General features: G+C 38.1%; 1 protein-coding gene across 1 annotated transcript in view; it reads left to right on the forward strand.

Annotated features, from left to right (window-relative positions):
* The window catches only part of PXDN (peroxidasin), a 91,376-nt gene that overhangs the window by 59,862 nt on the left and 5,772 nt on the right, over positions 1-25,742 (forward strand). The window contains 6 exon segments of the mRNA XM_029965815.1: positions 2,149-2,257; positions 2,677-2,834; positions 7,248-8,751; positions 9,498-9,632; positions 10,759-10,967; positions 24,441-24,561. Coding sequence (XP_029821675.1) covers positions 2,149-2,257; positions 2,677-2,834; positions 7,248-8,751; positions 9,498-9,632; positions 10,759-10,967; positions 24,441-24,561 — 2,236 coding nt within the window.

Genomic DNA, 25,742 nt, shown 5'->3' on the forward strand with positions numbered 1-25,742 from the left:
TTAATTGTAATGTGGTTAATTTCTTGTCAACAGTAGCATGAATATACCTAAAATTAGTGAAACTACCCTTGATTAATCTGCATTCAATCTGAAACAGTAAATGATACTTTTCCTTAAAACTAATGGGATATCAGATACTGTTTCTCTGTGGTTGTTTTAAAAAAATGAAGCTCTCAGAGAAGCAAGAAGGACAAGTGGACAAATTATAAGAACTGGATAATTTCTACATAGAGAGTATCAATAATGGCATAGCCAGAAATGCCTAAAAACTTGCATGTCAACATTTCTTTTAAACAGGGTAATGTTTTATCAGTATTTCTCAAGCATAAAAATATTTTCTTAACACTGAGACAGAATAAAGACAAGCTGGGGAGCAGTTTTTGCTGGCCATGTTTGCCTTTTCTATTGCCATTTTCTTCTGTCCTTTTCTGTTGCTTTGTAAAAATCATTCCCCTTCCTCCCCAAATTAAAAAAAAATGTATTGTGTGAAAAGTGTTGCGAGGAGCTTTAATCTTTCTCAGCCTAAAAAGAGAACTGCTAGCAATAAATAGTCTAAACAAAAATCAAGTATAGTATAGTTAAACTCTGACCGAGGTTTATAATTCAGCCCACATGCACCGCTAATCAGGAAAAATAGCTCTGCATGTGAACATCAAGCTTGCATCTAATGTAGACAGCACTAGGGAAGTTAACCAGCCGTTTTATTTTTACAGTCTGCAATGTTACTCTATCCAGATGGTTTGTGGCACACAAACATTCTCTGAAACAACTAAAGTGAGAGTAGCAAACCTGTAAATTATATTATCTGATAATGTTTCTCTATGGTTGCTATCAAAGTGTCAGGCAAGGAGGACACTTGGTAATTAGGACAGATCAGGGACTATTTGCCCTCAGGAACCATGGAAAGGGTCAGCTCATTTTGGATGCTGGGAGTAGATTGTCAGGAGCCTGAGGCTTGCCTTAGGACACAGAAAGGGGCTTCATCTACAGCTATGAAGTGCCAGGGACTGTTTTATTTGATGGTATAGTTAGATTTGATTGCCTGGGTCTAGAGTATGAAACTCATATAGACACAGTTTAAGCTGCCATTTATGCAGGAATAATGAAAAACTACCTAGAAAAAAATTAATGAAAAGCTTGCAAACAACAGTTTTTATGTCATCTGATTTTGTACATCTGCTGATTTTATTCCAGTATATTTGCTTTGGACTTTTTCCCTACTCTACCCTTCTTCCTGTGTGACTTCTCCAATCTAAACACCCTCTGAAAATTGTTAGCTGTTGCCCCTGGATCTGGTAGTTCTTTGTTTAGATTGAAAGGAAGCTTATTAGCCCTAGATAGTTGTACAAACGTCCAACTATAACTGACCACTCCATTAAAAGGCAGATGCCTATCCATTAGTGAGTTTCCAGTATTATGTAGAGTTGTTAAGTAACTTTTAAGCATGTGATTTTTAATCTAGTATGAAAAATATAATTTTGAAGTAGAAAACAAAGTAGTGATCAAAATAGATAAAATATTTACTGCCCTCCAAAATTATTGTGTGTTGCTTATTATACTATGCTCGAGAGAAGAGCAATGTTAATTTACTGTACCAAATAGGTACAGTAAAATGTGTGCATTATGTACCACTTGTAACATATTCCTGTAAGCCCTTTAAATTCTTTCTTTGAATTCAATACTAATTCAGTACTAGTTGAAATCAAAGGGGAAATCTGCATTGATTTCAGAGGATATAGGTCAGGCTCTTGATCCAACACCTGAAACTTGATAATACACCACACCAGAAAAAAAACTTAATAATAACAACTCATTTTTTATTTGATTATCTGTACTTGAAATTGTAGGTCTGATTAATGGACAGTCAAACACTATAGGTATTAATCTTTATTTTGTTTTAGAGTTAGAAGCAAGATGACTTTTAAACTTACATTAACTTCTGTTTTAAATAAGTTTTGTTCCACTGTAATATGCTTTGATAGAATTCCAAAATGGTTAAGAATTTTATATTTGGATGAACTAATGCTTAATGAACAAGGGTTTATTTTGTACAACCGAAATGATGTCGTGTCTAGACTCTGTTTTACAGAAGTATCTTTTTTGTGTGTGGCCATTTTTGCAATAAAATGTGAATTCCTCTTTCTATAGTTCCCAATGTCAGCCGAAATGGAGATCCTTTTGTACAAACATCAATTGTGGAAGCAATTGCGACTGTTGACAGAGCAATAAATTCAACACGTACACATCTGTTTGACAGGTATCTCCTTCGGGGTTTTTTGTTCTGAGAAGTCAGAATTAATTTTGTATGTACTAGAAATAATGGAAGATTTATTAAACAAGAAACCGTTTTATTATTTAAAAGACATTGTTAACATCTGGTTAGTTCTGAGAAGCTAACAGTTTAACATGTAAGGATTCCTATTGTTTATACAGTCCTGTTGAGATCTCTGTTCCCTGCAACAGTTTTTCTGCTGAGATAATTTGTATTAAAATGCAACTAAATATTTAATGTGTTATTATTTTATTAATTTTTTTCCTTTTTGGTTTGCCTTCCATTTTGAGATGAATGACCAAGGTATGTACTAATCATGTTGCTGAACATTTACATGATTTATGTAGTATTGTTGTTTTGTAACTCCTGTGTACATTTACTGTTTTTTCCAAATTATCTATCAGTCGTCCTCGTTCTCCAAATGATTTGCTAGCCTTATTTCGATACCCAAGGGACCCATACACTGTTGAGCAAGCAAGAGCTGGGGAAATATTTGAAAGGACATTACAGCTTATTCAAGATCATGTACAAGATGGTCTGATGGTTGACCTGAATGGAACAAGTCAGTACTCTTTCCTTATTTTAATATGTTGAAGTGTATTTGCCTTCTTAATTCATTATACTTCAGGAGACATTTATTTTCTGAGTTTTGGTCCCAATTACAGAACCATTACATTGAAATTGGTGAAGTATTTGACTTTGCAAAACTTTACAAAATTCAGTCCTTGGTTTGCACATTGTTCATTATGATGTAACTCTGTTTGAGCTCTCCAAGTAGAATGTTTTTATTTTTTCTCATGTTGACATATTAGGCAAAAGTTCAGATTCAAATTCTTCTACTGGTCAAAATTAGTGTAATGGAAGTGCTTAATGTATCCTGGTTTTTAACTCCATGTGTGTTAATTTATTAGGACCGTTGTCTCATAGCAGAACAGACTTATCTGTTGTGTGTTGAAAATAAGCAGTATTTTGTTCCTGTTTCTTTAAGAAAAACCATTTAGTGTCGGCATGCCTTGGCAAGGAGCAAAGATGATATAACAAGAAGGATTTGTATACTTTACAAACCAAGCTTTCTGCATGTACCACAACAGTATTCAAAGAATTATTTGCTACTTATTCTATAAGTGCACATTGAACCGGGCTAATTGCTTCTTTTAACACTGAGCTCATGTATTGAGAAATGCAGTTCTTATTGCTTTTAATAAATAGCAAAAAAACCATGAAGTTTAGTTTCTGCCTTTTAGGTATTGGAGTTCAAGTTCAAATTCATGAAGTCCAGCTGGAGCATATACAGCTAATGTGTGGATGTGTGTGGATAGACTTGAAACATAGTACTGAAATGTTTGGAAATAATGATAGCTTTAGGAGAGCTTTAGAGATTTGAGACATAGCCAAAAACTACACTGAAAATCTAGAGGAAATACTTTTACTTATTATATTCTTTCTGATGTTTATAATTGAGTATTTATTGTAACTTCCGAAAACTTTGACTATGAACTAGGCTGCAAGGTTTGTGGACTACTGCAACATTTACTAGTAAAAGAAGCTCATTATTAGGGGCTGAGTAAATAATTTGTGATGAATTGTTTACCACAAAAACTTATTCAAAATTCTTTGAAGGCTGATGTTTTATAAGAGCAAGCTAATTTGATTTGGTTCTCTTATTAGATGCATATTCAAGCGTATTGAATATAATACTAGCAACATATGAAATGCAATGTGTGAGAACTGGTTCACTATTACAAGTCCTAGTGAAAAGTAGTCAAAAACCTAAAGTTTACCAAAAACTGGCATTAAAGCCTACAGATACAGATAAATGAACACAAAATCAGCCAACTCTGATACGGGAAATTCTGTTCACAATCAGAGCATGCTTTTTGACCATACAGAATCCACAGAAGCCTGGCTTTTAGGGAAACTTGAATAGCGAAATAAATATGTTTTCATTTGAATAACCTAATACTCAGATATTTTAATGGTAATTTTTGTTCTTATTTCATTTTATTTCGAAATGGAGAGCCCAATGGCAGGTGTTATTTAGCAGTTTTGCATTGGGAACAATTGAGAAACTTGACAATTTCCCATTTAGAGACTTTTTTTTAATGTAAAACCTTTGAATATCTCAAGGAGGTACGGAGCCAAATTCTCCTCTGCAGTGCCAGATTGTATAACAAGGGGAGTGGCCACAAATTGCTGCTTTGGAGGTTCAGATTGGATTTTAGGAAACAGTTTCTCACCAGAAGGCCAGTGCAACACTGGAACAATTTATCCAGAAAGGCTGAGGAGTCTCAGCCTTTGAAGGTTTTCAAGCCCTCTAGGCAGGTATACAGCTGAGCTGATCTAGTACTGAAGACAGCATTGCTTTAAGCAGGAGCTTGGTCTGGATAAGAGGTCCCCCTTCTAATCAATATTTCCATGACTATATGAAACCTCTTCCTTGCAATTTGAAGAAAAAAAAAGAGTAATATTATGTGAGTTAAGCTAGCCAGGTTCTAAGGACTGGAAGTGCTCAGCACCTAGCCTTTTCAAAAGCAGAGATAGAGTTAGTGCCTACAGCATGAGGGGTAATTAAGGATTAAAGACTGGCATCAGAAAGCTATGAACTCTAATCTGTAATGAGACATTGCATCCCACTTGAACTTCTAAAAAGAGAAGCTGAACCTTTTATTTTAAATTAGTACTAAAGGTTATTCCACCCAAAAGATTCACAGTCAAGTTTTGCTCACAGCTTGATTTCAGAAATGGGGATGGCAACCAGGATAACCACAGCAGACAAATGTTTATTCAAATGAATAATGATCATAAGGAAAGAACTCCATGATGAATGAAAATCATTTAAGCAGGAGTGTTATTATAACGAAGATATGTTTTCTGGGTGTAGTTTTAGAATTAAACTGCCCTGGTAGCCAGCATATTATAATAAGCTATCAATAATATCCTTAAAGAATGTATTTTGCTACATTACCCAGTAGCACTTCCTGGTTTTGCTCTGTGGTTTGTTTTTCTTTTTCCTAGTCTGGAATATTCTATAAAATAATTTCTGTATGTCTACACGAGCCTGTTAGTTTTGCCTAATGCAAGCACTAGGTCTCTGACTGCTTTGACTTGTAAACCATGTAAAGTACTTGTAGCCTGAGGCTGAGAAAACATAGCTGCCTTGACTGAGCACAGGTCTTGTCACAGCTGGGCAGCTATGAGCAATCTAGTCCCTTTCAACAAAGAAAAAGTGGGAATTTAGGTGGTTTGTTTGCAATTGCCCCACATTGTGGAAGTTGGCAGAGATCCAGCGTGCCTAACACACATTTATGTGTTGAATTTAGATGAAGACCAATGTCTTTGCAGGCACTCTGGGACTGAGCTCAGGACTAAAAATAACATTTCCCGACTGTGTGCAAATAGCCAGCTCCAACCTCTTGCAAAACTGCATTCAGTTCATATTCTTGAGCGATTGCCATCATGCTGGGAACCCTTTGAGCCTGTGGGAACACGGTACCACTGTACATTCACTCATTTCCTTTTTTCCTTTTACCGATATAGTGCTAGTTTGGTTTTATTCCTGACTGAAGGCTTTCCAGATTAAGGTCCATGGTGGTGTATGATGGTTTCTAGTTCGCTAAACATACAGCTACACTGCCATATATTCCATCTCCTGGACTCCTTCCTGGATCCTGGAACCTCGTTCATCCGTATATACATTAGTCCCTCAAGATGTGCCTTTTGCTTTGGATCAGCAGCTCCCATTTGAAGTGAATCTCCCAGGTGTCCCCACTTACTGTGCTTTGGTGTGATTTGTGATATAGTCTTGAACAGTGTGAATTCTTTTCTACTTAAATGAAAAATCAGGTTCAGGGCCACACTCAATCCAGGAGAACAAAGTAAAGATTTTCTGAAGGAAACCTGCTCCAGTTCTACAATGGATACAGTGGGCATGTGTCTCTCAGCAGCAAAAATTTCACTTTACAGACACATTTCTGTTGGTCTACACAAGCAGATAATGTAGATGTAGCAGAATAGCCAGAATCAATGACTTTTACTTTTCCTGATATTAAATCCAAATGTTACTAGGTAAAAATCACTTTTAGAATGATTCCTAATAGGCAGCAGGGACAAGGCACAGCCTGACTCTTCTACTATTTGCAGTCATCCAACATTATACTAGGAGACCTTATGGTCTTCAATCCTTCCACATGCTGTCGTACCACAACAGAGATCATGCAACACAGTCTTAATCTGAGGTTCTAAATACATAATTTTGATGAATTATGGTATATATTTTGTATATATTATTTTTCCATGAACTGAGAAAAAATGCAGGAAAATGATAAGTATGTTTTAGTTCCAGAGGCAAATGGTGTGGACTGCAGAGGAAACCTGTGCCAAGTGCTACACAAACACCAGTTTTCTTTAGAAACTTGTCCTGGGTAGTGTGAATAGGAGTTACTCCACATCACTTGTCCTAGAGATCACACTCCATGTTTGACTGTCTTACTAGCGGTTATTTTCTTTTATAGTTTTTATTGATTTTTTTTTTTCTTAAAAGTCTGCAACTTTCACTGTAATAAAGCAAAACAAAGTAATAATGTTCAGTGAATTATCAAGTCTAAAAAGATAAAGACTTGAAGTCCACATAAGTGTTAATGACAGTTTTTAAAATGCTTTTACTAATATGGGGAAAATGTTCCATTTGTCTCAATGTGAGACTTTTATTTCTGAAAATATCTCTGCTTTCTTAAGTAAGCAAATAAGTAATAAGCTCCTTTTCTGATAATTTCGTAAAAGTTGTACTTTAATTGGCATTTTAGAAAGTTTCCTCCTGACATAGTAGTGGTCAAATTGTTGCTCAAATACACGTATATGACTATTACTGTTCCTTTTCAAAAATAAGGATGTTTAACCTAGTGAAAAATGTAAATTTGTGGGGACAGTGATTCTATAAAGCCTTTGATTTTTCTCCTTCTCTCTTTTCTGGTTTCAGGTTATCACTATAATGACCTTGTATCTCCCCAGTACTTGAATCTGATAGCTAATCTCTCAGGTTGTACAGCACATCGACGAGTGAACAACTGCTCAGATATGTGTTTCCACCAGAAGTACAGGACACACGATGGAACATGCAACAACCTTCAGCATCCCATGTGGGGTGCTTCTCTGACAGCTTTTGAACGTCTGTTAAAGTCAGTCTATGAAAATGGATTTAATTTGCCTCGAGGGATTGAACCCAGGAGGCTCTCTAATGGTTATGCACTCCCAATGCCTCGCTTGGTTTCAACTACTCTGATTGGGACAGAAACAGTAACTCCTGATGACCAGTACACTCACATGCTCATGCAATGGGGTCAGTTTCTTGACCATGACCTTGACCTCACCGTAGCTGCCCTAAGTGAGGCCAGATTTTCAGATGGTCAGCATTGCAGTTCTGTTTGTACAAATGATCCTCCGTGCTTTTCGATTATGATACCACCAAATGATCCCAGAGTTCGAAACGGTGCGCGCTGCATGTTTTTTGTACGCTCCAGTCCAGTTTGTGGAAGTGGTATGACATCTCTCCTGATGAATTCTGTGTACCCCCGAGAACAGATCAACCAGCTGACTTCATACATCGATGCATCAAATGTGTACGGCAGTTCGGACCATGAAGCACTGGAAATCAGAGACTTGGCGAGTCAAAGGGGTCTTCTTAGACAGGGCATCGTACAGAGATCTGGCAAGCCTCTTCTTCCATTTGCCACTGGCCCACCAACAGAATGTATGAGGGATGAAAATGAGAGCCCAATACCCTGCTTTTTAGCTGGTGATCAGCGCTCCAATGAACAGCTGGGTCTTACCAGCATCCACACGCTGTGGTTTAGAGAGCACAACAGAATTGCCACAGAGCTACTGAAACTCAATCCGCACTGGGACGGTGACACAATATATCACGAAACACGCAAAATTGTTGGTGCAGAAATGCAACACATAACATTTAGCCACTGGCTCCCTAAGATCTTTGGAGAGGTAGGCATGAAGATGCTTGGCGAATATAAGGGTTATGATCCCAGTGTTAATTCTGGCATAACTAATGAGTTTGCAACTGCCGCTTTTAGGTTTGGTCACACACTCATTAATCCTTTTCTGTATCGACTGGATGAAAACTTTGAACCAATTCCACAAGGCCATCTACCTCTTCATAAGGCATTCTTCTCTCCGTTTCGGATTGTAAATGAAGGAGGCATTGATCCACTTCTAAGGGGATTTTTTGGTGTTGCTGGTAAGATGCGTGTCCCATCACAATTACTCAATACAGAATTAACAGAAAGACTCTTCTCCATGGCACGTACTGTGGCTTTAGATCTGGCAGCTATGAATATTCAGAGAGGCAGAGATCATGGAATTCCTCCCTATCATGATTTTAGAGTTTACTGTAATCTTTCTTCAGCTCAGACTTTTGAAGATCTGAAAAATGAAATTAAGAATCCTGAAATCAGGGAGAAGCTTAGCAGGTGAGCCTGAGGTGAAGAAAAACAGTCAATTATCTAAATGTGCATGCAAAATTAGTTATTAAATGCCTTATCTAGAAAAAGATATTTGTTAAGAAAGACTTAAAGGGATTTTAAGAAACATCTCTGTGAACAATAAGTTAATACATACAGTATGTGTTCAAGAAATTATTAATTTGATTTTGTAAATGCTGTTACATATGAGTGCTATTTCAGTGTAAGGTCATATTTAATGCCAGTCTCATGCAAGTAGTTACATGTTCAGTTCCATTCATTCTGAACAGTAAAACAAACTGCATTATCATTCACTGTAGTGCCATGTGAACCTCCTTCCCTACCAGTAATCTGTTCTTCCTTAGAGCTTCCGTGTTTGAAAATAAGTCTTCAGTTACCTGCCATTCCTAGTTTATCTGCACAAAATCAAAGAATTAGTCTCATCTAGAGTAAAAGAAGAAGTGTGTACAGAGGAGCAGGAAATAGAAGCTATAAACAATTCCAAGAAATCAGAAGAAAGATACTAGGAGAAAGGAAATTGTGGAGTAGACTTAGACCCCCATGGTGTTAGAGACACATACAACCTACATTGCAGGATTTCTTGCACATACACCCACAGGTTGTTCACAAAGGATGTAGCACTGGCATTTTTAATGTGATTTATTTGTATCTCTTGCCCTTAGCTTCATGACATACTGATTATTTTGTAATTGTAAAATATTTGTTATTCAATATTTGTGTTTTTCAATTTATAGGTTGTATGGGTCCCCACTGAACATAGACTTATTTCCTGCTCTAATGGTAGAAGACTTAGTTCCAGGGAGCCGTCTGGGGCCAACTTTGATGTGCCTGTTAAGCACACAGTTTAGGCGTATTCGGGATGGAGACAGGTAAATTGAAATACCATGGAAACCAAAATTAATTTTAAATTGAGGATGCTTAGTAACAGTTTCAATGTCATGTTTCCAAACTAAACTCCATTTTATTTTCATTTATGATTTTGAAATATAATTGAAAAGATGAAGAATACAGGTTTAAAACATTGTTAGAAGCCATGATTATTTTTAAAATCTCTTAATTTTTATGATGAGTATGTCATACTGACTCCCAAATAGCATAACAGCCAGCACATGCTGAATTTCTTTTTACCAGATATTCAAGTCACTTACCTTTTTGAAAAGTGGATGATACTTATGTCCTTTCATTGTTATTTAGTCATTTTATTGGCAAAGAGATTGTGGTTACCATCTCTGTTACTTAAGCATAAGTTGGAAAAGTATCACTCTGTTTATATAATCGCTATACATACTTCCTACAAGCAGTCTGTGCACCAAAAGAGTGTTAAAAGCAGACAGGTTAACCCAATCAACACAATTTGGTAACTGTTTTTTAATTACTTTATGTAATTATAGAACACATTATAAGCAATTTCTCATTTTCAGTTTCTGGTGTACCTGAAATAAGAGAATATTCATTGCTATTGTCACAGCAGCCAGATCTCCTTTACATACTTCCAGCATGCTCGTTCAGTATTTGCAAATCAACATTTCCCTCATTTTAACATAATTTGTGACCTAGAATCCTGGTTTTCTCATGGCATGAAGGTAGAAAGATTGAGGCTGATTAATCTCATCCTAGTGAAAGGGAAACAGAGGAAGAATTAGGAAATTACATTTGATTCACTTTTTGTATTGTTATTTTATTTATTTAAGTTATCACATTGCTACTTAGGATATTATAAAGGCTTTTTGATTTCTGTAGTCAATAAGTCAAACCTTTTTGTATGCTTTTTTAAAAGAAACACCAAACTTTCTTGCATAAAATCTGTTTAAAAATTAAGCTGTGAACCATAGAACTCTCATTCCTGAAGGCAGCAAGAGTAAAAGGAGAAATATATACCATATGAGCTCCACGTTACTGGTGACAAGTACTGAACACAGTATTGAAATATCTTTGGAAAACTGCCTGTTTGGTTTTTTTTTCACTAGCAAACTTGTCTTTTCTTTGAGATTACAGGTTATGGTATGAGAACCCGGGTGTGTTCACGCCTGCTCAGCTAACTCAGATCAAGCAGACATCTCTTGCCAGAGTTTTGTGTGATAATGGTGACAACATAACCAGGGTACAACATGATGTCTTTAAGGTGGCTGAATTCCCACATGGATATAGTAGCTGTGAAGATATTCCTAAACTGGACCTCAGGATGTGGCAAGATTGCTGTGAAGGTCTGTATACAGGTGGATTTGGGGGCATTGATGTATATGCAGTTTATTGAGTGTCCATTTTATTTAAAGAATATATTTTACTGTTGTTTGGGTTTTGTTAAGACATTACAAATTCAAATCTGGAGTGCAGCCCCGTTAAAAGGCAGTCATTCCATATTTTATGTTCAATAGACACAGTATAAAAATAGCATAGATTTGAGCATTATGTGGTGTAGATAACTGTTTTCTTGTTTTCTTTCTTTTGTGGATAAATATTCTTGTTCGTTGCCATCTTCTTCAAAAGTTAGGAGAGTGGGGTGATTTTTTTTTCTTCAAAAATAACCTTTTATTCTTTTCCTGAAATAGCATTTACTTAGCTGAGTGAAGCACAGGACACTGCTTTGTGGCTTGTATGTTGGCTTCTGTCTCATATAGATTTTCTACACAGCCTGTCTTTAGCCAGCATCACATCAGACTTCACTGCATCTCCATCGTCATCATCATGGCTAGGCTTCGCAAACGAAGATTTGGGAAGGGCTCTACCCACATCTGCTACAAGCGTGCTGGTGGCTAAAGAGGCCAATGCAAGATAGACAAATCCGGTTGCAAAAAGCACAGCAGAAAGACTCCTTAGACGGTATCAGCAAGACACGATTCTTTCTGCATTGTCTTTTCTCCTCGAGAGTGATCCTGCGTGCGTTCTCAAAAGAAGCAACAGCATTATAGCATCTATAGTGTGTCTCCAGGCCTCTCGATTGGAAGCCATAGTAGACCAGTGATGAAGATCAATATGGCCAAGGCTGAGATGTTGTTTCAGGGAGTCCTTGTATCTCCTCTTCGAGGCTCCTCTCTTGAGGCAGCCAGTGGCAAGTTCACCACAGAGCACGATGTTAGGGAGGCGGTGGTCCTTCATCCTTAAGACGTGCCCTGCCCAGCGCAGATCCGTTCTCAGCAACATGGCCTCAATACTTGAGACTGCTGCTTGTTCTAGAACAGATGTATTGGTTACATAATCTGACCAGTGGATGTTTAGGATTGTACGGAGGCAGCGCTGATGGAAGCGTTCTAGGAGTCACAGGTGGTGGCAGTAAATGACCCATGATTTGGACCCATATAAAAGAGTAGACAGCACAATGGCTCTGTAAACACTGATCTTCGTGCTTTTCTTCAAGTGTTTATTTCACCAAACTCTTTTATAGAGTTTTCCCAAAGCTCTATATGCCTTTGCTAACCTGTTGTCTATCTCTCCGTCAGTCTTACCATCCGAGGAGATGAGGCTACCTAGGTAATTAAACTGCTGGACTGATTTGAGCTCTGATTGACCAGTGGTGATATGGGGATGATGGAAGACTTCCTGAGGTACAGGTTGATAGAAGACTTCTGTCTTCTTTAAGCTGACTTCCAGCCCCAAAAGCTCAGCAGCGTCTGCAAAGCAGGATGTTAAAAGCTGCAGAGCTGCTTCTGTGTGGGCGACAAGGGCGGCGTCATCAGCATAAAGCAGCTCCTGGACAAGATGGTTTAAGGTCTTGGTGTGGGCCTTCAGTCGCCTTAGGTTGAAAAGGCTTCCATCAGTACGATATGGAATGTAGATACCATCCTGATCATCAAGGTCTGCCATGGCCCTATGGAGCATCATGCTGAAAAAGATTGTGAATAGGGTTGGTGCAAGAACACAACCTTGTTTCACACCATTGGTAATTAGAAATGGCTCAGAAAGTGCATCGCCATATCTGACTTGGCTGCGCTGATCCTCATGGAGTGAGTTGGTCATTTTAAGGAACTTGGGGGGACATCCTAAACGTTCCAAAATCTGCCATAGACCTTTTCTGCTCACAGTATCGAAAGCCTTGGTGAGATCAACAAAGATTACATAGAGTCCTTTGTTCTGTTCCCTACACTTCTCTTGCAGTTGTCTGAGAACAAATACCATGTCTGTGGTACTCCTGTTGGCTCTGAAACCACATTGGCTTTCAGGCAGAATTCCTTCTGCTATGGCGGGTATTAGTTTGTTCAGAAGTATTCTTGCCAAGATTTTGCCAGCAGTGGAGAGCAGAGTAATACGGTAATTTGAACAGTCTGATTTAATTCCTTTCTTCTTATACAAAGTGATGATGACTGCGTCTCGAAGGTCTGATGGTAGTTCGCCTAGTTCCCAACAGCGCACCACAAACTCGTGAAATTTAGCACAGAGTGCTTGGCCCCCATGCTTCCAGACTTCAGGTGGAATTCCATCAACCCCAGCTGCCTTGCCGATTTTCACCTGCTGTATGGCCTTAAGAGTTTCTTCTGTAGTAGGGGCAATATCCAATTCATTCTTCACCTGTTGCTGTGTGATGTACTGAATTGCTGAGTCTTGCACTACATGGCTAGTACTGAAAAGAGTCTGAAAGTGGTTCAGACCATCGGTTCAGAGTGGAGGTTTTATCTGTTAGAAGTGTTTGACCATGGGTGCTGAGTAGGGGGCTTTGGATCGGATCGGCCCGTATGCTGTTTTCAAGGCCTCATAGAATCCTCTATAATCACCCGTATCTGCGCATAATCGAATTTTTCCTGCTAGATTGATCCACAACTTGTTCTGGATGTCACAGAGTTTCTGTTGGAGCTTGCTGCATGCAAGACAAAAGGCTGCTTTTCTTACATGGCAGGATGGCTGAGGAAGGTGTGCTTGGTGAGCAGTTCTCTTCTTCCTCAACAATTCCTGGATATCTTGATTGTTTTCATCAAACCAGTCCTTGTTCTTCTTGAAGGAGAACCCTAAGGACTCTTCAGAGGACTGAAGGATGCTATTTTTAATATGTTGCCAAAGTGTTTCAAGAGAGGGATCTATGGAATGATCTTCTAGCCTAGTTTGAAGGTTTGCCTGAAAGCTGTCTCTCACTGTGGCTGACTGAAGATTGTTAACTTGGAGTCTCCTCCTTGGAATACCACCCCTTTTAGGTTTGAACTTAAGGTTGAAGTTAAGTTTACAGCGCACAAGTCGATGGTCTGTTTGGCATTCTGCACTAGGCATCACGCGGGTATGGTGGACATCACGGGCATCTCTCTGTCGCACCAAGACATAATCAGTGAGGTGCCAATGCTTGGATCTAGGATGCATCCAGGTTGTCTTCAGACTATTTTTCTGCTGAAAGATAGTGTTGGTGATGGTGAGCTGCTGCTCCGCACAGAATTCCAGCAGAAGGCGACCATTATTGTTGCATTTTCCAAAACAATGCTTGCCTAATACTTCTTTCTAGGCTTCAAAGTTCTTTCCTACTCTAGCGTTGAAATCACCAAGGATAATGATCTTATCATCTACAGAAACCTTTTGGGTAAGGCGACGCAGGTCGGCATAAAATTTATCTTTTTCAGCAGGGTCAGCTTGGAATGTTGGGGCATATATACTAAAGAGGACAACATGTTGCTTGTTGTGTAGTGGAAGGCGTAAGGAGATAATGCGGTCAGAATGACCTGTCGGCAAATTTTCGAGTTTAGGGACAATAGAGTTTATAATCATGAAGCCAACTCCTGAGACATGCCTTTCAGTTCTGGGTTTACCTGTCCAAAAGAGTGTGTAACCAGCACCATGTTCTCTAAGGCTGCCTTCCTAATGGAAACAAACTTCACTGAGAGCAGCAATGTCGATGTTGAGACGTGACAGTTCATGGGCAGTTAGGGTAGAACAACGCTCAGAATGTCCACTATCGGCAGTATCAAGCATGGTTCTGATGTTCCAGCGTGCAAGTGTCAATTTGGGTACACCTTTGAAGGCAGGTGTATGCCTTTGTCTCTTAATCTTTGTTTGACTGCAATTAGAAAATACTAAATTAGAAATTACTAATTAGAAATTACTAAAAAAACCATTGTGCAGGCTCGAGGGCTATACCCACATCTGTAAAGCCCTGTAGCAACAGGCGAGGGTTGAAACGGCAGGTGATGAGGTGCACTGGAAGCTGCAGACCCAACCCTGCATACAGGACATTGGTTGTCTGAAACTGACCCCAGAGATGACATTCTCTTTGGGCAGCACCCTGAATGACCAAGGAGCCTTTTTCAAGGAGAGCACTTCTTGCTCCACACGGAGAGGGGCCTAGAAAAGGTGGCCTAACCAAAGCTCATCTCCACCTTTCACCCGGTTACTTAAACGCGACCAACGGGCATCACTGCATCTGTGACATAGTTAAAATCCCTTCCTAAGAGAGTTTTCTCGATCATGCAGAATGATTTTCAGTAGCATCAAAAACAAAATACTTCAGAGGAAAATGACGTCTCTTTTTTGAGGTCTCCTTGACAATGTTGTTATCATTTTCTTTTAAGAAAACTTGAATGGCATGCCCAGGCTGTAAAAGTATATTCAGGAATTTTGGGAACTTAGCTGTTGAACTGTGACTATCTAGAAATTGCTCTCAAACAAATTATTAATTGGAGAAAACTTGCTCTTGAGAAGATAATGGTACTATTAGCTTATCGTAATTACCAAACTCCAAATTAGCATATATGTATACGAATCTTCTAGCTTTCAATACCAATATCTTGTAGATTTTCTGATGAAAAGTATCAAGATCTGTGTTTTTTGTGTTTTCTACTGCTGATTCTCTTGAGTTTGCTACTGCTGAGTCTGCTATTCAGTATTCTGTCAAAAGATATGCATGAATAAAGAATCACTGGATTGCATTTCTGAGAGAAGTCACAATCTTTCACTACTTTCTATTTAACTCTTTTGCTAAGATGTAGTTGTCCCCAATGACAAAGAATTATTTTGTGATACAGCTCAGAATTTAAGGCGAAAGGTAAAAGTTAAACTGATGGAGAATGTCCCTGCAATCTATTACAGATACAGTAAATACTGAGGAAGGATTCTAAGTGATGTGACTGTACCATAAGAACAAACTCAGATATCATTAAAAATAAAAAAAAAGTAGATAGAGATTTACTATTCAAAGTTATTGCACATCTTAGCTTTTAAACTGGCTAGTGTATTATCTTGTAAGGTAAACAAGCCTTTAAAAAATAAATCACTCTTGTCTTGGGTTAAAGACAATATTGCCAGGGAAGCAGGACCTTAGATGGAATAGAGAGCCCCCTTTTCCTCAGACCTAATGTGAATTTCAAAATCAATTGACACTCATGAGGGAGGAAATTGCCGCGGTCCAAAAGTGGGCGGGGACCTTTTATCAGCTCGGGATAAAAGGTCTTTTATCAGCTCGGGAGGGGAAAGGGCCAGAACATAGGGCGGAGCATGAGACAGACAAGCGGGGGGACAAACCAGGATAGGGACACGGGCATAAGAGGGAGGAACGTGGGAGGAATCGGGGAGAGAAGGGGCAAATGGAGGCTGTCCCCTCTCTGCAGCTTCTCCAGCCAATTTGCAGGACATGCCTGGGAAATACAAATTCTGGGGAAGCATACAATGTGTATATACATAATAACTGTAAAGTCTGTATCATAAAGTCCTTTCAGTCACTTGTACATCTTTTTCCACTTCTGAGATTTTCCCCATTCTGATTCCTGGTCCTTCACAGGAAATAGAAACAGAAGTAACAATTTTTACTAAAAAAAAAGACAAAACAAAAGTCAAAACCAAACATGAAACAAGAAACAATAACAAAGAAAGAACATCACCCAGAAAAACACACTTCATCCACCTCTGTGTTGTTGAGCTGGTAAGCGGCTTTTCTTTAGTACAGTTACAGCCGCAACGAGAAGGTGGCACTGGCAGGCTTTCCTGGCAGTGGTGGGCGCTCTGGGGGCTCCGGCTCTGGCAGCTGCTGTGGCTGCAGGCAGGTGTATGTGGGGTCTGCAGGGAGGGTCAGTGCAGGTCCAATGGGCATGGGAAACCAGCAGGTCAGGACAGTGAGGCAGTGCCATGCAAGGCAGACACCTATAGCAAGTAGGAAGTGGCAGAGCCGCACTGGAGCTCCTGAAGTTGTTGCTGCAGTGGTAGGTGTGGGGCACTGGCAAGCACAGCTGCATCTGCGGCAGCAAGCCAATGTGGGGACTGCGGAAGCCAGGCAGAGGTTTCATGAATCCCTGCAGGCACCTCCTTGTCAGAATGCTGGATAGAAGGAAAAAGAGCTGCTGTGGCGGTTGACACACGGCAATTCCAGGCAGCAGGGAGCTGATGGAGCATCTACAACGGGTCTGCGCCAGACAGCAAGAGAGCTATGGCGGGCACAGCTCTTGCTTTTAATCCGTCTTGTTCTCATATCAGTTTGCGCGGTGTTATGCTCTGGATTGAGCTATAAACTGCCCAGAGCAGTTACATTTTTATTTAAGACTTTATAAAAGCCTTTTGGTTCGTTATAATCTCTAATTAGCATCTGGAGAAAGAGTCACACACTGTTCTCTGAGAATTTCTTTTTAATTTAGTGACAATAATAACATATTTCGGCAAAAGGTTGTTTTTTTTTTCTTTTCTCCTGGCAAAACCTGCTTTTTGTGAGGGGTTTATTTTCTTTTGCCAAAACTGTATTTTTTTGCTGAAAATACCAAATTTTGCCCGTTTTTCCTCAGCACCATTTCTGAGGGCTAGAAAAACTTAAAATGAAAAGAGAAAAAATAAGTTTCCAATATTTTTGCAAGTGTTGAAACATTGGCCAGAAGCTGACATAATTTAACAAAAATAATTTTCTCTTTGCTTTTCAAGACTAATGCCACCTTTGTCGCCATTTTAAAAATGTTGTGCTCCAGTTAAGCTATAAACTGCCCAGAGTGGTTACATTTTTATTTAAGACTTTTTAAAAAAGCCTTTTGGTTCATTATAACCTCTAAATAGTGTCCAGAGAAAGAGTCACACACTCTTCTCTAAGAGAATTTCTTTTTAATTTAGTGAGAAAAATAAGATATTTTGACATAAGTTTTTTACAGGAGTAAAATACAACCAAGAAAAAAGCATTTCACTAAAACATTCAGCCCAAAGACCCATTCCACAGAAAATACCCACTAAAAACAATCAATATACCAGCTTTAGTAAAGCACGATTCACTGGTTTTAAGTTACCCACAAGAGAAGGAAAAGAGTAACAGAAGAAAACAGATTAAAAGGAAAAAAGAAAGACAGAAGGAGAGAGAAACAAGAGGAGAAAATAATTACAAACAAGATTTGATAGTTCACACCATGTCAGCTGGAGAGGGAGGAGAGAGAGAGCGCGCGCATGGAGTCCCGTGTATTTATAGAGTTCAGTTTTCCCTCCCAGGCGGGATATCCCATCAGCGCCTTCCAGGCCAGAGTGAGTTGTGCTGTAGCAGTCACAGGCTCCAGGGATGTGCTGTGGGCGGGCTACCAGGCAGTTTTGCTTTGACTGACAGCCCGGCTGCAGGGCCCGCAGCTCTGCCCTGTGCTCTGCGTGGGCAGCAGGCCTTGCCTTCAGCCCTGCCCTGTGCCCTCAGCACAGGCCTTACATGCAGGCCTTCGGGCTCTGCCGTGTGCCTGCAGGTCCAGGCCCAGCCCTTCCCCACACACACACACACTCACAGTGAGTTGGTTGCAAACCGTATCAATAATTGTGAGATTCGGATCCAGGATCTCACATGCAGGATCTGATCTCCCCTGCCACCCCTGGTCCCATGGTGGCACACACCTTAAAGCGCTGGCCCCTCTCCCCCGGAGGGGATGGGGGAAAATGTGCTGAACACTCTGTGCTTTTATTTCGTTGTCAGCAATCGCCCTCACTTGGTGGCAATGGCAAAATTCAAGCAGGGACTTTAAATGTGTAACAACACTCTAAGAATATTCTTCCCTGGAAGACTCAGTTCAAAATAAAAGTTATTTGTGTGATACTAGCAGAAATAAATACTTTAGGTTTCAGTGAAATCTTGTACAATATCTCCCAAATATAATTTCTTTCAGGCCTTACTCTAATTTTTATAGCTTTTTTTTTTGAAGGCTTTTCAGATTTTTTTTAAAAAATATTTACCAAGTTTGCCATTCCCAAATTAATAATAATAGCTTATAAAAAATCTAGATATAATTGACACATTGCAATTTTAATACAAAGACTTCCAGAATCTCTTAAAAAAATCCCTGATGTGCCAGAATTGAGAGAAAATCAGTTATCACTCTTCAAGTGCTTTACTGTAAATGAAGCATATTCTGCCTGTTCAGGATAAGTTCACTTTGGCATGGCTCATGAAACTTGACAGACAGTTTCAAAAATACAATTTTTTATCAATTTGGAAAAATAGTAAAACTGTTCTGATAAATTATGTGTTGATTCTCTAAATGTTATGTTATCACTGAGCCTTTTAGAGCAGATGTTATCTTTGGAAAGTCTTTAGAGTATTCATCTGTTCAACAACCTAGCTTGTATTTTCATTCAAGAATGTTGCTACCAGAGGGTACCGCTGGATGCAGTACAGTCAGACAACTGCGAAGCCAAAGAAAGTGTAAATAATTAATGTTCTTTAAAAAATTGCCTATATTTATCCCCTACTTCTGAACTCCTGAAGCCTTGCAGAGGTTAATGAGGAAAAAGCAAAGTATGCATGGCTTGAACTATTTTCTTGCTTGGATGAATGACTGTGACATTTTCTGTGGGAATCTAGTTTAAGCAACTAATTTAAAAAGTTTCTTTCCTTCCATGGCACTAGGGACTCACCACTCCTCTGAGGTGGAGAGCGTACAGTCGGGAATGGCACTTTGAGTTGTATACATTGTGGGGGTTTGTTTCTTTGAATTTATTATTGGTTATTATTTAAAAGAAAAAAGTTAAACCATTCTCCATATTTAAAATGCTTCTAATTGTTTTGTAGTTGAAATTACCCTAAGTTAAAATTTCGAGTGTAGAATACCGTGCATTGCACTTTACGTATGTTTCATTAGTGACCCATATGTTCAGCTGTTCCAGCCTGGTTTGAAACACATCTAGTTTTATTATCTTTCCTGTTTTGTTAAAAGTAAAAATACTTTTCTATATGAAAAATAGAAAAAACTTCTTAGTTACCATAAGCTACCTTGTAGATTTCTTAAGTAAAGCTAGTATATATTATAAAGCAAGGCATTATTCCTCTTTATAATAACAAAATTATAGATTTCAATTAACAAATTCTACAACAGAATTACTAGTTTATGATGGAAAAAAGTAGGGCGTCCACTGAAGTACACACGTTTTCTTATGTTTTCCTTCACTTACTACCTTTCTTTGTCTTGTCAGAGATGATGAGTAATTGCTGGGTTTACTGGGTTACTTTATTTGAGCAAAGTAGCATTTGAGCTTCAGATTTTCCAAATAAGAAAATTTTGGTGCTTTTTTTCAGGCTGTCTAGTGCAAAAAGTGTATTTTGATTTTGTTTTTTAAAAGTACTCAGTGTACACTTTTGTGATCACTCAATTGTGAGTCTTTAAAAATTTCACACTTTTTGAGGGTGGTTTTTTTTCTAAGTTGAAATGAAAAATTTCTTTCACCTTTTGTTTTATGTCAAAACTCATGAAGTTTCACATAGACCTAGGAGGTATTCTGCCTCAGGACTGCCTGTGGGGAAAAGGACTCTCATTGCTGGCTGTGAAGCCACCAGCTGCTGGCTGCTGCAGGCACATGTGGCTGCGAGCAGCTGTTGAACTTCTGGAACAGTCCTGCCTTTCCCTCTCCTTTTCCCCCTCCCCACCCCAGGTTGCCACGGGTTTCTTCACCACCACCACCACCACCCCTGACCTGGGGAACTGGGACTTTGTTTTGTTTCTTCTGAAAGTTTATGATTGCACCATTTGTTGTTTATTCAGATTTTTTTAATAAAAAGCTGTTCTTTTCCTTTTCCACTCTTCCACCTGAAGTTTCTTAATTTCTAAGTTGTAATCTTGTTAAACTAAGACACTCTTCTATTAGATACTGTTCTTTTTTTAGTTTAATTCAGGAATATGACCTTATATAAATTCTGATTAGATGTGTTTAAATCTCACTGAATTTCATTAGAAGAGTTAAGACATAATCTGAATGCATTTATGTGTGGTCTTCTAGTAGATTAGGCCTATATTTATGAAGTCCTGTATTTTAAGATCAGACCAACAATTATGCTGTCTGTTGCTTCTCTACTGACCACATTACCTCTTATTAAGCACTTTTCATTATGCCCTTTCATCTTCAATGAAAATACTAAGCAATGCTGTGCTAAGCACTAAATTCTGTGGAATATATGATGGAAATAACATTTTAAAATGTTACCAGCACACTTAGTGTGAGACTGGAAGTTCTTTTGTGACAATGGAAATTGTTCACCAAGGACGCCTCAAAATACCAAAAGTATGCAATTTATGCCTGAAAACATTTTCTGTTTACACAGAAAATTATTTTTGCTTTCTACATTCAAATGTATCTTTTTACATTTACATTTACATTTAAAGAGAGTGTCTTCTCTACCATTTTTTTCTGAGATGTTTAAGAAATGTTTATACAAAATACACCTGTTCCAATCTGAGCAGATTACTGTTGGATTTAACACCACCATATTACATTTTTTGCTGCTGTTTAATGTATCATTTGTTAGAAAGTCTTATTCAACAGAAGAAATTTAGAAATGCAGGGCAATGTGAAGGGATGTGGCCTGTTTAGCAATAACAAAACCAGCTATTTTGGGTTAGGGCTTCATTTCATGTAAAAAGTCATTTTCCTGTATTGTGCAGTTTGTCAGTAACTGCTTTATGAAAACATCTGCTCAAAAAATATTTTTACATCAACCATTTTCAGTGTTTCTCCTCTACTTTACTGCTCCCACTGGCATGACTACAGGTGCTTAGATATGTACAAATGCTTGCAGTTACAGAAATTTAATTCACTACAATAAATCTCAGAGAATCAAGCTGTTATCAAATAGATATTTATATGTGCTTTTGTTCACTTTTCTTTAGTCTCTCAAGTTGTTTTAATTAGAATCTACTGTTACATTAATTCTCCATGGCCCAGATTTTGAGGAGTGATTCATGGGGAATTTAGGAGTGTTCAGTAATTTAGGAATGTCAGGGATTTTATTATCTAATTTACATTATAGGTGCATTTTCAAAACCTTCTGGGAAACAGGGCATTCGTATAGAGATGGAAATGCCAGTTTCTTTATGGAAAGGGTTGTTAAACATTAGAATGGACTACTGAGGGAGATGGTGAAGTCACCATTCCCTGGAGGTGTTCAAGAAACAATTGGACATGGCACGTAGTGCTGTGGTCTAGTTGAGAAGGTCAAAGGTTGGACTCCATGATTTTGAGGTCTTTTCCAAACTAAATGATTCTGTGATTCTGTAAATGGATGGTCTTGACGCTTCCAGTATAACAATACCTTATGTTGCTTTTAAACATTCACTTTTTCTGCAGAAAATAAATTGGAGTGGGTATTGCTAATTTGGGGACATTTTAGATAGGCTTAAAAAAAGGGAAAATTTTAGATTTATTTTTCTTATTTACTGCTATTGCTAAAGTATTCTTCATTAAAAATAAAATAATTTTAAAAAAAGTGTAAAATATGAAATTTCTTGGTTTAGGCTTTCTGAAAGCTAAAGCATTCTGTCCTGCACCTCTCAGCAGTGGCAATCCAATTTGTTGTACCTGAAACAGAAACGAAGAACAAGAGTTGTTAATTTGGCAAGACATATATGAGTCTTTAAAAACCACAGAAAATCAGGTGTGTGTACTTAAAGCTGTCACTGAACATATGGTTCTCATATTTACTGGCCTAAGGTGATTAAACTTTCCCAGGATTTCAAACCTTTGTTTCTAAAAATCAATTTAGGAATAAAAAAAAACAATGGGCCATTGTGTTATTGTACAAAAAAAATTATCTATATTATGCAAGATGACCTTGGCAGTTATTAAACAAAGCGGGATAGTAGAAACCTTGCACATAGTGGGAGAAACTTAAGTTTTTGTGACACTCAGGAAAACTTTAAGCAACACATTGCTTTAAGAAAATAATTCCTCTGACCAAAGATAGTTCTTTCTCCCTTCAGAGTGTGACCCTTTTTCTTACTGTACTAAATATAGGAGTGTCTAAGGGTGTTCTAAAATGCCTTCATGCAAAGCATCTGACAGACACATCGGTCTGTTCCCATCTGAAAGTGCTTAGTTTCTGAGTGGGCAGCAAGAAAATTATGTGAGAAACAGCAGAACACATATAAAGAATGAACAATATGTTGACAGCAAATGCCATCTAGTTCTTCGGGGATGCTGTTATAGCAGGAAGGTAATGAATTTTTAAAGAACTGTAAGGAAAGAAAAGGGAAGGGGAATTGTGGATAACTTGTGTTCAAGAATGATCTGTAGGTATTGTTTTTGTACTGAAATTCAATCAGTACTTCTATTTTTTTTGCCATTCAATTTTTTTCTTTCTGTCCTAAGTGATATTAAGCCATGGACAAACTTAATTTTTTCCTAACAGGGTAATTGTAATAGTCTACTTTAAATCCAGTGTAATTAAAAGTAGTCCAAGATGCTTATTTTTGTATACTCTGAGCAACTTTACATTCTGCAGTAATTTTTGTTAATACTTTAGGTATTCAATCCAAGATTCAGAAAAATATTGACTTTCTGAACTAATTTGTTTTGGTGCAGAGAAACTTATGGAAAATTGCTCCTTCCATGTTCAATTGCTTTCATGCCTCATTCTGCTAATACCAGACTTAGCTGGGATATGTCCATGGCATCCTGTATTTCCATCTTCCCTTCTGTTTTAAGAGACTCTTCTTTTAAATGTTGATCATGCTGTTGGTTCCTGCTTCAGCTTGGCCCGTTATGACTTTTAGCTTTAAAGCTTCTGTGAACAGAAATGAAAACTTTTTTCTCATTGTCTCCTTTCAAAAGTGCTGTTGCAGTTTTGCTTTGTTTTCTTTTTATTTTTTAAATGAGACTCCTTCCAAATACTTACTGTGTTTGGAAGGCTAAGTGAACTGAAGGAAAGACATACTTCATCCTGTCAAGCTGTCCTTTTAGGATTTTAGCAGAAGATTTCTGTCGTAGATTATTCTCAGGCTTGAGATTTTCACTCTGTGGTGGAAAGAGCTTTAGAGTGTAGTGATACCTTCAAATTCCTGAAATTTGGAAATGGGGCTGGTCAACCTATAAAGTATTTGCAAACGTTCTCCAGGATTTAATTATAAATTCTCTTTCACATGGCAAAAATAACAAATAATAATGCCTGGGATAGATGAGGAAGCCAAAGGGTGGTTTTGCTGTCATTGTTTTGCTTCATATGTAACTGCCCCTTTTGAAAAGTAGAAAATAATTAAAAGCCAAGAGCGTGGAAAGTTCAGAAGTGAAAAGAATAGTTAAAGTAGCACTGGATAGGTTTGTAAAAATAGAGTTTATCCCTTTGTTTCACACTAAAAAGCTGGTCTGTGAATAATCAGATTCTCTGCATCCAGCTAGCTTAAGTGTTGTAACACTGAGACATATTCATCTGCCATCAACTGATTCCAGAAGGATCAACTGAATGTATGACTTGCCTTTATCAATTCAGAAGACAATGCAAACCCATATTAATATTATAACTGCTGAAATATACTGTTGTTTATAATATGCAAATTCTTGTCTAATTTCAGACTGTAGAACTAGAGGACAGTTTAATGCATTTTCGTATCACTTTCGAGGAAGACGTTCTCTTGACTACAGCTTTCAGGAGGACAAGCCCCTGAAGAAAATGAAAATGTCCAAAACAGTAAGGTGAGATTTTTTTTTTTAAGAAGTATAAAATCCCATTTGTTTTCAAAATGGAATGAAACTGAATCATTTCTTTCTAAGTGCACTGTTTTCCAGTGCCTGCTTTTTCAAGCATTTCAGTTCTTCATTCTGACACTTCTGCATCTCTGCTAACAAAAACCCACTTTTTTTCAAGCTCAAATTTGTGTAAGACTCTTTGTGAGTGACATAGCATAGTGCTTTTGTTCTGCCTGTGCTTTTCATGAAAAAACTCAGTAATGAAGCATAATCTGGGGACTTGAAATCCCTCGTTCCTATTGTGCCAGCGGTAACCAAACTAAATTATTTCATTTCCTCTTTGGAGGTTCTAGTTCCTCCTGTAGAAATGGAGAAAACCAAGTCTTGATTACACTGGCTTAAAAATTTGTGATAACAGTAAGGATGGCTTCTGGTACCAAAATACTCAGAACAGGAAAGGAGAACAGTAGTGCTACAGACAATATTGTTTATAACTCCCTAATCCTCAAAATACTGTGGCAGGGAAGTAAATCACAGTGTTGGTCACAAATTGTCAGCTGCACAGGGTCCCTGCCCCTTCCAGGTTATCAAAACTTACCTATGAATTAGTGACATGAAATGAGTTCTGCTCAGACCAAGCATTTCTTGTGAAGATCCTTCATGATGAGCTTTTTTGAATTATAGCTCTTTCCATTTAGCATACATTCTTTTAGCAAATAAAATTATGTACTTTGTTGATGATGACAACCAGGCAAAGTCTACCTACTCTGGCAAGGAAAGCATCTAGACAGATGCATAGACAGGTAAATGTATTTCAGCAATTTCAAATACTCATGTGGGTGTTCTAGCACTTGGAGAAACACCACGATTATTTCACTTAATTGATAGGAATCTGTCCTGAAGTAACAGAACCTTTAGGTGTTTAAGATTTTAGACAAGAGAAGACAACAGCTAAGTATAAGCTGGCTTATAGATAATATGAAAAGGAAGGTTCCTTTAAAGTAATCATTAAAGAAGTATGCTTTGTCTGTCTTTTCAAGTGAACTGGTAGCAGAACAGCAGTCACTTTTTAAGGATGCTAGTTGCACAGTTCTAAAAATGTAAAAGGGTTAAATTAAATAAAAATGAAAGCAAGAAAAAATAAACACTTGTGTCTGAGTAGGAGCTTGTTCTGTTAGCTTGCTGTT

This window comes from Manacus vitellinus, unplaced genomic scaffold (genome assembly GCF_001715985.3).
Source record: "Manacus vitellinus isolate BGI_N305 unplaced genomic scaffold, ASM171598v3 scaffold_11_pilon, whole genome shotgun sequence".
Classification (NCBI taxonomy): domain Eukaryota; kingdom Metazoa; phylum Chordata; class Aves; order Passeriformes; family Pipridae; genus Manacus; species Manacus vitellinus.